Here is a 12,708-nt window from a genome sequence, read left to right on the forward strand (position 1 = left end):
ATGTAAATGCACCTTTACCGTCATTATAATTGATATTTTCAAAAAAACTGTCAACTTGATTATGAGTAGCTAGGGTATGGTTTAGAAATTTTGACAACTGAATGACACATCTGCCCAGTTTTCCGTGTCCCCAATAGTACATATTCTTCTAAGGCCAAAAGTGTTGAGTTTGTCGCCACAGGACCAGCAAAATTTGAGCGATCGCACTGTCACCCCTGTGCTGACCCGCTATAAAAATTGATCGTACATTTTTTTGTCTGCAGACAACATCTTTAATAATAAATCAACGTAAATGCCCCTATACCATTATTTGTGTATGACATGTCCAACTGTTTTTTTTTTTGTGATAAAAAACCGACTAAATCTGGATTACTTAATGGTGCCACCATTATAGGTACATGTCGTAACAATCGGTGAAGTATTAAACGAAATGAGTCTCGACTTGTTAAATGTTGCATTCAAAATAGGACGGGTCCTAGCGGTGACCCCGGCAAATACACAAGTAGACGTAGATGCTTTCCCCTCAACACTACAAGCGCTCTTCATGGTAGGAATTTATTCTGGTGGAGTCTTCGTTTCTGGTATTTACAGACAACCCTACTATGTCAGCTACAGCAGCTTGCGACTTCTCATCCAAGTCTCTCTCGACGCTCTCTTCTATTTACTCACCATACATTCCGTGGTAATAGGAAGATGGAAGAAACGCGAATGGTACCAATTGTTGAAAAATCTTAAAACAACAAGAGCCGACGACCAAAGTACCACTAGATTCGGCATTGTGTTTTTCGCTACCGGAAACATTCTCTTCGTAACCTCCCAGATCTATGAGACATGCATATGGGCAAAAGTGATGGGTGCAGACTTTTACAAGCAATACGCTATAGAGTACCTCCAAGGTTACATTCAATTCTTCATCTATTTTCTTTTTTACGTCCTTTTGAAGATGTTTGTGTTGAGGTACCGCTCCATAGCGAAGATTCTCTCCCAGAACCCGACCAAAAACAACGATCCCGTTAGCTCTTTGCACAAAATAAAACGCAACGTGTGTGTGTTGGGGGAGAGCGTGGACATCTTCAACGACCTCTTCGGTTTGTCATTTCTCTTCACCATCTCTTTCACCAGTCTCGAGGTGTTGTGTTTCCTCAAAGAGATCATCGTACCGTCCAAGCAAACCGTCGAGCTGGTGGTCTACAGAGTCGGTTTTATTTTGTGGCTTATTGTGAGTACCTGTGGGGAGCCTGCAGTAGCTCTTTGACGCGTCTCTTTTAAGGTGGGTACTTTCGGCAACATCTTCTTGTGCGATCGAGTGGAACAAGAGGCGGAGAAAATTTTGGCAGCGGCGCACAAACGCACCAACGCCCTGTCGGAGCTCGGCGAGAGGGAGAACGAAGAGCTGCGCCAATTGATAAGCGTGCTCAAAGACAACTTCCCCACGTTCTCGGCGGCCAGATTTTTCAACATCAACAAGAAGACGATTTTCGTGATTTGCAACGCGATCGTCACGTTTCTGATCGTGTCGATCCAGCTGGATACGACGCAAGTGGCCGGCTGGAACGACTGCGAGGCGTATTGCAACGGGACGAGATAAGAGGGAGTGGGGCCTTGTGGAAGGTGGAAAAAAACGACTGTTAGAAAAACGTGTGCTATTTTTATTTGTACGAAAATATAAAACTACGGTTGAATTGGTCTAGATTTGGCCGGGGGCGAGCTTGCTGCGGACGGTCTTGCCAAACTGGTCGGCGCCCGCTTGGTTGGCGGCGGCGTAGTCTGGAATGGTCAAGGCGCACCTGGCGAGCCACGCGGCGACATTTGCGTAAGGAGTGATGTCCCAGCCCACCGCCTTCAACCGGTTCACATTTTTAACAGTTTTTCGACGGCTGTCGCTACAACTTACCACAATGCTAGATATTGACGCTACCAACGAGCAATCGGCCACGGTGAGGTCCTTCCCGGCTGCGAAGTTGCTCCCGTCGAGGAAGACGTCAAGAAAACCGAGCGCCTCGTCTAGCGACGTTTTGTGTTCATCCAGGATCTCCTCCTCCCCCAGGAACAACACTGGAAACTGATTCGACTCGATTTTCGCGGCCGAAATCGCATATTACGGTCTAGCTTACGCAGATTTGGCGAATCCGGGGGTACAGCGTGCCGCAGTCGAAGTACAGCCGCTGGTCCACCACTGCTTTCTGTTTCGGGTCCTTCGGGTACATGGTGTCGTCTTTGCCGTAGGTTCGCACCAAGTAGGGCCCTATCGCGTGGCTGTCCCACACCGTGAAGTCGCCGTCCACTAGCGTGGGGACGGTGTGCTGGGGGTTGATCTAACAAAACAAAACATCACACGATTTCCTAACCTCAAAGTTTGTTTACCTTGACAAAGTCGGCGGTTAGCTGTTCTTTCGCGAATAAATCCACGATTTGGACGTCGATTTCGATGCCGAGGGCTTTTGCTACCAGCAGGGCGCCCCGCGATGGGGCACTCGGGGGGAAATGGTACAGAGTTACTCCCATTTGGTCACCCTTGCACGACACTACGTTAAAATGAGGTGAGGGGTCGTTGACCTTTTTGTTATGGGTCGCGGTTATAAATGGTTCAAAATTACATAACTTGCTTTCTTGGTTTGAATTGTTGGAAACTCCCGCCATTCGAGTTTTTGTAAACGGACAAGTGTGACCAACGGCGACTTGTGCGCACATAAAAAATTCAAAAATACCTAATTGCAGAAAATAATAAATAAATAATTGTTTGAGTACATCATTGTAATATGTTTTGTGGCGATATATTGATTGACTATTTGAATAACTACAACTGGGAAGCCCTGAAGTCACAAAAAATAGATGTACCGATTTGCCGAATATTTTTTCACAGAACAGAATCGACGAACTGCCGGACATAAAATTGTTCAATTGCAGAATCTTCGAACAGCAATAAGTTTTTTATTTATTTCAAACTAAAATTTATATAATTATCTTTATTGTAGGTATTTAACGCTATTACACGGTATTTGTATTCATATGCTCTTGAGCAGTGTTGTAGTTATAAAAATTACCAATCTGTTTCAATTAGTCTTGTTATTTTAAGAAACAAATGTAGAGCATAACCTATTCTAATCTAATTGTTAATTTCACGACCTGCTGTATTATAACCGGCCTGTTCATTTCATTAAAAATGCATTATGAAAAAAACTGGCGCTTCACGCTTAAATAATAATAATCAATGCGCAATTTAACAAAGAGCAATAACAACACTAAACACAAAAAAACGAACATTAAGGAAAAGATTCACAAATATAATTTCAAAGCAGCAAAAAACAAAGAGTTTTTTTACTTCAAAATCAAAACGTCCGTACACTAGCGCTCTGCGGGGATGACTCAAACTACTGGCGATTTCGACTACCGTTGCGGGCGCCACTGAGCCATTGTTGCCAAGTCATACTCCCGCTCGATCTGGCTTAATGTCTGTGCCGTAAAGGTCTGTGCATTGTTTTTTAAAATATGTTGGTTTTACGTGAATTTGCGGTTTTTGTGATGGCTTTTTTTAAGGTCACACAAAACTTTAGTTTATTAGAGGCAACCGCAGAAAGCGGATGTGTTGTGGAAAGCTTAAAAGTGTTGTGTGCGAAGTTGTTAATTTAATGTGGTGTTACTAAAGTGGTGGAAACAAGGTACGACATTTTTGGATGTGTACAAACAAATGCCTTGAGTAGCCACCCAATATAAATCATTTCAAAATATAACCATAAAATAGTATTTAACTTAAATACAAATGAAGTCTTCTTTTTGAAAGTGTTTTCCACAGACCCTCACATAATTATTAAAGGAAGGTTTTGCAATTAATAAAGCACTTCCCCATGTTTTCCTTCGCTCTAACCCGGTCTTTAGAACCGAAAACCTTTTCGATGAAAACATATTTTGCTTTTACGCCACAACGCGGAACTAAATAGGGACATGCTTCTGAAACACAAATCATTTGAACAGCCACCGGCTTGAGTGTGTCTTAAAATGTTGCATACAATTCACACCAGATGCCGCGCTGTTAGCTGGAATCCATAGATATCTGGAATCGCCAATAATGCAGCAGATCGTGGTTAATTTAAATTAATCTTGATCTACTCTTAATTATCAATTTCCTTCCCTTTATCATAATTCAATAATCATCAGTGCTCTTCAGTAAATAAAACTGTTTTTATTTATCAGAAATAGATGATAAGTAATAACAAAATAATAATATGAGTGACATGAAGCGTTTATAGATATTTCATATGGTTTTTATTTTTTTCATCCTTTCTCCAGTTTAAGCGCGTGTGTCCTTTTGGTATTGTCCTCTGCTTCCTGTTTTGAGCATCTTCATCCTATGTTATGTCCATGGTAAAGTCAGTTTGTGTTATCCTTCAGGATATGGTCTCTATCTGAGCGTTGTGAACATGATGTAAAAAAAATCAAACGCACTCTTTTTGGGTACGGACGATTTTATCTTCCACTGGAAATTCACTCTGTTTTTTTTGCATGTTAGGTTTGACCTGAATTTTTGCATTTGCCATAATGCCATAACCGAACTAGATTTTGGCGTAGGAGTTTTCAAATATTTATTTTGCGCTCTGGCAACTGTAGGTAAAAGGATTCGTCATGTTTCTTTTCTTCATTATGTTTAATGAGAACTTGAATTAACTCTACAAGCAACTCAAAAAAGTAAAATATCACAAATATTTCCAAATTTTCATTTTAATTTATTTTTGTAGGTTAAAAAGTAATTTTAATTGAATGTGTTAACATTAAAGTCAATAAGTAGCTACATGTATGTGTTCAGAAGATCACAATCAGTGTGTACTTTGTTGTAGGTATTGATTCATCGAATCGTTTAATCAATCGCAAATAGTAGATATTTTATTTTACCTATCAAGACTTTGTTTATGTCATTAATTATAGGTAGGTACATTATGCAATACAAAAAAAAAACAAATCATCGGGTACCTTTTAATTCTTTTTTGATGATTCGTTTGTCGTCCCTTCGTTGCGCAGTAATCTTTCTTCCGTTTATTTTTTTACAATTGACAGTTATGTAACCAAACGTCCAAACATGATAATTTATAGTCTATGTAGTTTTCGTTCCCCGTCTCTGATATGAGTTGACTAACTTGACGCAATTTTAGTCAGTTGCTTCTGTGTTCTGTGGTTGCTTCAAAACCTCTGTACATATTTACTAAATACATATAGTCTTTGCCAAAGCCAAATAACCATCAACACTGCATTCTACCCAGAAAATCAACCGGCAACGTTGTGTACTTAGATTTGATTGGTCTAGCATTTTAGTAATGTCAAAATTGGCATTATACACTTAGTGTAATTTTGTTTTCACCAACTTAATTCAACAGGTGGTGGTTATTCGGGTTTGGCACGACCTATAGGTACTTGTCACAATGTCCATGGCAAACTTAAGAAATACGTACAACTAAAGGCACAGATCTAGCGAAAACTCGAGATCAACTGATTTTTTTGACCACTTCCGTCCAAACTTGGTAAAAAAAGGAATTATTCAACCGTCAATGCTGTGACGTCTTTAACTCTTTTAATAGTGCATACTTTGATTTCAAACTGGAAGCTTCTTGGATCGTTTTTATTAATGTTACACAGTATGACCAACATAAAACGCGATAAGGGATGACTATAGAAAAAAACTTCAGGAATGAAATGCTAAATTCAGCCCTCCTTTTTTTCTTCGTTCTGATTTGGAAAATATAAATAATCTGCAGTCTTGTGTGAAAACATTTTTTTAACATAAAACTCACGTAAATGTCAAAATTGACAAGTAATAATTCAAGTTTCCATTAATTTTGTTTTCCACAGCCACCCCTTATCTCTTTTTCGTTAATGATATGTGTAGTATCAGTTTCGACATACGTCTCAGCTTGTCGCACACCTCAAATGAAATGTCATCATGTCTGATTAATTTTTATTGGACCCTATATAAATTCTCCTGTTGACTTATTGTAGATTAAACTGATAAAAAAACATCGCACAAACAGAATACATCGTATGCAAGCGTCAGTCGATTTCATCATCGATTATTTGATAATTCTTGTTGGAAAAAAATGGGCGTTATCAGCGGCGATAGCAACGAACGGGTCATTTCGCAAACGATCTCGTACTTACAATATTTTTTATTTAAAAATAACCCATACAACGGTTGACTCTAACAAGATATAAATTATTTTCATCTTTAAGGGCAGCAATTTAGCGACTTTATAGACCAATCCTATTCGTCACATAGATGGAAATTCCCTATAGTTACAACATACAAAGTAACAAATAAAATACAATCTTTTCGAATAAAAAAGGCAATACATTATCGTAAAATTAGGAATTAGAATTATTTTAGTAGTTGATAGAATAGTGTAGAAAATAAAGCCGATAACTAAAAGAAAGCGACGGTTCCTGTGCTGAGCATATTGCACATTCCGTGACAGGGATAGACGTAAATTAACTCTATTAATACTCGTAGAAACGTTACAAAATAGGTTGTTTGATCTAAATGTAATTGACGGAAAAGTAGAGCTATTACTGGTACGAAGAACTAAATACTGCGACCTGGCGGCGCAGGCGAATCATCAAATAATCACTACTAGTCGAATGCAAATGTGGTTGATAATTAGACTAAGTCTGGCTATCCCTGCATCGTCATAAACTTAACAAGATCTGGCCGTATGTACACAACACTCCTAAGCGATAACAAGAAGGCGCAAGGTAGCCGTTCTCTCTTCTCCATACTCAGTCCATCGATCACTGCGTCTTCAGTTCTTTCCCGATACTATACGACACGATCTTGTTCCATTCGATTTTCGTGCGAGTCACCGGCAGCAGTCTCCTCAGCGCTTTGAACGTGGTGTCCGACATCGTCTGGTAGTTGTCCGAGATCGCCGTCTGGTACAGGTTCTCGGCGTTCTCGATCAGCTGCACCACCTCCTTGGCGGTCTGCACCTCGTTCGACACCGCCACCGTCTCCTTGATCTCCTTCGAGCTGACCAGCTGGACGTTGCCCTCCTCGTAGTAGTGCACCTGCACCTTCAGGATGCCGCGCACCTCCGCCGACGAACCGTTCAGCGTCACGGCCCACTGCGACCGCCACCGCCCGTTCCAGAAGTTCTTCGGCTGGAACTGGTGGTCCTCGATGCACGCCGTCAAGGTCACGGGGCTACCCTGGCTGCGCCCCACCACGCTGCACACGCCGTCCTTCACACAACAACATTTAATAACACATTACTCACACCCAGAAAAAATAAACAACATTCAGACTACTTTACTTGATCACTCTGTACATTACACACAGTTTACAAAAAGACTTGCGTTAAAAGTTGGATCACCCTGTACATACACACACATTTTTTTGTTTCATTTATTTGTTTTCCTTATCAAATTTATACTGTAATCTGATCTCTAACGCTGTTCATTTTAAATATTTACTCAAGAAAAGTGTTATTAATCTTGATAATAATGCAATATTGTGAGTCAACACGAATATGAAAAAACACCCTGTACATTTACTAATCGCGACCCCGTTTCGTCAAGTGACTCTACATCATCAAAATCACGTCGAATTTAATTATTTGCATGATCAAATTGGATAAATTCCAAAGTATTTGATATAAAAATTCTGTCATTTTTGTGAGTCACTTTCTGACTGAAGGAAAATAATCAAGTGGGCTTGATCTGTCACTTTTTGACAAGATTTTTTGACATTTGTTACGATTTACTTTACGCTTCTCAACGGTGATTAAATGGGGCCCCCATTTTTTTGGGCATATGAAATGGTTGTGGTTTTGCAGGTGGGAACGTGTAATTTGTGTCGGCAGTGAATTACAAATGAATTGTTGGCATCTCACCTTGTAGTGATTCTTGGTGTACTGTATGAACTCGGCGTCTAGGGCGGCACGCCAGGGCTCCACTTGCGGGTCCGGCGTGTAAGTCTGGTAGTCGGAAGCCTCCTTTCTGAGGTGGTCGTATTTGAAGCTCTGCTTGCTGCGCGGGTCGAAGAACCTGTTGTTACCTAAGTCGTTGTATTCTGTGATTAGCACCAAGTGTTCGGCATTTTCTATTTTAACCGGGGTGAGTTGATCTTTGTTGTACTGGGCGAACGCCCCACTGGCACCTTCCTTCAAGAGGTCGTCGTTACTTAAAAGCTTGCGCACGTCGTTGAACACTTCATTGAACTCGCCGGGGGGCGAATGGAGGATGAAATCGGACGCTATTCGCACTTTTTCCTGGTCGGTTATAATATCGTCACCGTCAGACGCCATGTTTAGGTTGGGTTGATTCAGCGGATGAGGAGTCGCACTCGCACATACCGGCTGCCAGCACGTCACCAAAGGGGCCGGAACCAGAACGGACAACGATTGGACCGCGGAAAGCGAAGCGCCCTCTGCTGGCTGACCCCGCAAACGGATCATTTTGAAAGACATTATCCCTCCAAACCATTTACTCGCGCTCCAAATACCAAAAATTATCAAATTCGCTCACTTCATAAACACTCAAAGGGCAATAAAGAGACTCCAGCAGAAAAAACATTAATTTAAGAACCTTCGGACTTATACATTGGTTTGATCTCTAGTCTTGATTTCCATAGGAAAATTTCACTTCTTAACATTTGCGTTAAAAGTGTTTTGCAGACAAAAATTTGTCTAATCCATTTGCCGCACATTTGAATATTTTAGAACCAAAAATTTCTTTTGAACTGCTCAAAAAATGTCCCCCTAACGGTTGGACTTGTAACTAATTGTGCGTGACGCTTTTCTGTTTTACACCTCCGCCCGGCCAAATATCCCCCCAGATCAGTGATGCCAACACACATTCAGTTTCCCCTACAATAGTGAGGTTATGGTCCCGGTATCGCTTTTAGGTTATCTCGAAAAATGTTTTTAATAAGGCACAAAACCCCAATCAAGCGGACTGTGAAATTAAAGCAGCATCTCAAGAGCACGACCAGATGCTACAGCGACAAGCTGAGCGCCCCCGAGGTGGATATCAACTTCACCAGCGGGTATCACAGTTGTTTGGGTCCCGTCGAGATAACGAAAAGTCTTCTTTCAGGCGAGTTTTGAAGATTTCTACAGGTCAGTACGCGCGACTAGCTGACGGATGCGCGGTCGCAACCATCGGAGATACCTCCGTGATGGTCACAGCCGTCTGCAAAACAAAACCCTCCCCGAGCAATTTTCTCCCGTTAGTGGTCGACTATCGGCAAAAATCGGCCGCGGCGGGGCGCATTCCTACAAATTTCTTCCGGCGCGAGCTCGGCCCCACCGAGAAAGAGATTCTAACGTCGCGACTGATCGACCGGAGCCTCAGACCACTGTTCCCTGACCGGTTCAATTATGACACGCAAGTCGTGTGTAACATGCTCGCCGTCGATAGCGTGAACAACCCCGACGTGGCGTCGATCAACGCCGCCAGTGCTGCCTTGTCTTTAAGCGACATTCCGTGGAACGGCCCCGTGGGGGCTGTCCGAATTGGCTTCGTCGACAACGAAGTCGTGATCAACCCCACGCGGAAAGAACTCCAATCCTCTAGTCTTAATTTAGTTCTATCAGCCACCAAACGCAATTTAGTCGTTATGTTGGAAGGCCACGCCAGCAGTATCTTGCAACAAGACTTGTTAAAAGCCATAAAAATGGGTACAAAAGAAACGCAACACGTGATCAACGGTATCGAAAAGCTGCAAAAATCTTTCGGGAAAACCAAACGCGAGTTCGAGCCCCCGGTTGAGGCTAGTGAGGAGGTCAACGAGGCCGTGAGGTCATTGAGTGAGATGAGAATTCGCAAAATATTCACCGACTATTCTCACGACAAGCTGAGCAGAGACAACGCCTTGACAGGCGTGAGGACAGACGTTACAGAAAAAATTAGATCGAGTTTTCCCGATCTTGACCCCAACGTTTTGGGCGAGACTTACAACAAATTCGTCAAACAGGTCTTCCGAGATTTGATTTTTGAGGAGGAGAAGAGGTGTGACGGGCGCGAGTTCGACCAGTTGAGGAACATTGAGTGTAAAGTTAATCTGTACGGGCCCCTACACGGGAGTGCCATGTTTCAAAGGGGGCAAACTCAGGTGTTTTGTACAGTGACACTAGATTCCCACGACAGTGCAATGAAGCTGGACCCCATGGCGATGCTCATAAGGTAAATAGTATATAGCCACACACATGAAACCAGGCTTGATCAGTGAAAAATGCAAGGTCATCGCTTAAATTATTGTGAAAGCAATGCAAAACAATTTGGGGACCATACAGTAACTAATCCTGTACGGGGTAGTCTTGAAAAAAAATTGTATTGTTTTTGTATTTCATCTTTATAAACATTTAATGGTAAACAATAGATTTATGATGTGGCGTAATAAGCATTTTCTAGCAAGATAGTACACTACCTCACCTGGCAAGAATTCCAGGATGTTGTTCAGAAGATTTGTGTTTCTATTTTAATCACTTTGTTACAAACATTTACATTTTCCACAGCACTGAATTAAACGTCGAAAACTGCAGTCGAAAAAAAATAGTTTGTATATCCAACGCGCCATTATTATGTCATCGCTGCCAACTAGATTTATTTCTTTTTTTTAATGAGTAACATTTGTGATTCCTTTGAGCCGACAAATTAAACAAAATCCATTGACGAATCGGACTTGAAAAAATATCGGATTTAAACGGCGGAAACTGCAGCTCAAAACTGTAAAGCTTGTATATGCAAGGCGCCATTATTGTTGTCATCACTGCCAACTAGATTTGTGTTCATTTTTTTTTTGTGCGAGCAACGTTCGCGATCTCTGAAAAACTCCAACAAAATAAACAAAATCGATTCGACTCAAAAAAATCCCAAAAGCAAACTGCCGCTCCCTTAATCCCGATAATTAGCGTATTGTTTTGGTCGATGCATGTCCCGTTGCCAGGACGATGCGATCTTGTCACGCTTTGCGTCGCCATGACAACAACAAATTCCTCAAACAGATCAGATCGTCATGGCAACTGCGATTGCATTGTTCCGCCGTCGTTCAGTTCGAAGTTTTTCAAAAAACAATCGAAGAAACTCCCATCACTCACTCGGCGATTCATGCCACCGCGGACGGCGGTCATCCATCACTTTTGCTTGTTCAGAGAGGGAAAAATAAATGTGATGGCGCGGACCGCGGACTGAACACCGCGGGGGGGTAGACCGGTCGAGTAAAGAGAGATTTTGCAGCGGCGTCAAGGAGAAGAATTTCTTCCTGCACTACGAGTTCCCCCCGTTCGCCACGAAGGAGACCGGGAGAATAGGGCCGATCGGAAGGAGGGAGATAGGGCACGGGGCTCTGGCGGAAAAGGGACTGATGTCCTCGATTCCCGACGATTTCCCGTTCACGATCCGGCTGACCTCCGAGGTTTTGGAATCGAACGGTAAAGTCCCGTCGAGGGTTTGTGCTCTGTGAAAATTGTCAATTTCAGGGTCAAGCTCGATGGCGAGCGTTTGCGGAGGCACTTTGGCGCTGATGGACGCGGGGGTGCCGGTGGTGGCCCCCGCGGCGGGGGTGGCGATAGGGCTGGTGACCCGCTACGACGACGAGAAGAACAACGTCGCGGATTACCGCCTCCTGACAGACATTCTGGTACTTAGTAACTCTTGGGAAACCGATCGGTACTAATAGGGTTTCAAGGGTATAGAGGACTACATGGGGGACATGGACTTCAAGCTGGCCGGGACCAAGAAAGGGATAACCGCGCTGCAAGCCGACGTGAAGATCCCAGGCCTGCCCTTGAAGATCGTGATGGAGGCGATCCAGAAAGCCACCGACGCCAAACACAAAATCCTGCAGATCATGCACGACTGCATCGGCAACCCCAGAACAGCCAAAAAGGACAACTGGCCCGTCTGCGACAAGCTCCAAGTGGAGCCGCACAAGAGGGCGCGCCTCATCGGAGTCGGAGGCGTCAACTTGAAGAAGTTGTTCGCCGAGACCGGCGTCCAGGTGGGCGAGTTCCCCGCGACCGCCTGATCCGCAACGGTTGCTTCCAGGTCACGCCGAGCGACGACAACACCTTCGAGATCTTCGCCCCGAATCAGAACGCGATGGACGAGGCGCAGGAGTTCATCAACAAAGTGCTCACCGCAGAGAGAGCCCCGGAGTTGGAGTTCGGCAACATCTACGCTGCGAATATCGTGGAAATTCGGGATATAGGGGTGATGGTTACTTTGTATCCAGGGATGCCACCGGCGCTGCTCCACAACTCGCAACTCGACCAGAGGAAGGTCGGTCCGGGGTCACAGTTCATTCCAGATTAGGTCGTTGTGTTGTTGTAGGTGGCGCACCCGTCGGCGCTGGATTTGCAAGTCGGCCAAGAGATACAAGTCAAGTATTTTGGCAGGGATCCGGTCTCGGGGCTCATGAGGCTCTCCCGGAAGGTTCTGCAAGCGGCGCCCAAATGAAACTAACTTGTACTACTTTTTTTATTAAATTTGTATATAAGGACAAGTCTCGTTTGCTTTATTTTGATGATTTGACCCGATTTAACAGATTCATAAGAAAAAATTCTTATACAATCTTTATTTTTCGATTTTTGCAAACTATAGTTATGTCTACACCTGGGCTGACCGTCCACTCCGTAGTGCAAAAATCGAATTGAGGTTAAGGCGCGTCAAATCCAAAACGTCAAATGGATGAACAGGTTCACCCTGAGCCCTCGCCCCCGAGGTATC

At 43.3% G+C, this 12,708-nt stretch overlaps 3 protein-coding genes across 3 annotated transcripts; 1 reads left to right on the forward strand and 2 right to left on the reverse strand.

Moving 5' to 3' along the window:
• Positions 1–1,628: 1,628 nt before the first annotated feature.
• On the reverse strand, positions 1,629–2,678 carry LOC138122796 (glutathione S-transferase 1-like). Its single transcript, XM_069037096.1, has 4 exons — positions 2,365–2,678; positions 2,115–2,315; positions 1,895–2,062; positions 1,629–1,840 (listed from the first exon to the last, which is right to left on the reverse strand). The coding sequence occupies exons 1-4, from the start codon at positions 2,638–2,640 to the stop codon at positions 1,688–1,690; spliced, it is 798 nt and encodes a 265-aa protein (XP_068893197.1). The 5' UTR covers positions 2,641–2,678; the 3' UTR covers positions 1,629–1,687.
• Positions 2,679–6,137: 3,459 nt separating this feature from the next.
• On the reverse strand, positions 6,138–8,356 carry cpa (F-actin-capping protein subunit alpha). The gene is made up of 2 exons (XM_069037097.1): positions 7,872–8,356; positions 6,138–7,221 (listed from the first exon to the last, which is right to left on the reverse strand). Exons 1-2 carry the CDS (start codon positions 8,283–8,285, stop codon positions 6,772–6,774), a joined length of 864 nt encoding a protein of 287 aa, XP_068893198.1. The 5' UTR covers positions 8,286–8,356; the 3' UTR covers positions 6,138–6,771.
• A 453-nt stretch (positions 8,357–8,809) lies between these two features.
• Positions 8,810–12,484, forward strand: PNPase (polyribonucleotide nucleotidyltransferase 1). The gene is made up of 7 exons (XM_069037094.1): positions 8,810–9,025; positions 9,076–10,164; positions 11,218–11,411; positions 11,460–11,620; positions 11,669–11,980; positions 12,028–12,261; positions 12,313–12,484. Exons 1-7 carry the CDS (start codon positions 8,898–8,900, stop codon positions 12,436–12,438), a joined length of 2,244 nt encoding a protein of 747 aa, XP_068893195.1. The 5' UTR covers positions 8,810–8,897; the 3' UTR covers positions 12,439–12,484.
• The last annotated feature ends 224 nt before the right edge of the window (positions 12,485–12,708 follow it).

This window comes from Tenebrio molitor, chromosome 2, assembly GCF_963966145.1.
Source record: "Tenebrio molitor chromosome 2, icTenMoli1.1, whole genome shotgun sequence".
Classification (NCBI taxonomy): Eukaryota; Metazoa; Arthropoda; class Insecta; order Coleoptera; family Tenebrionidae; genus Tenebrio; species Tenebrio molitor.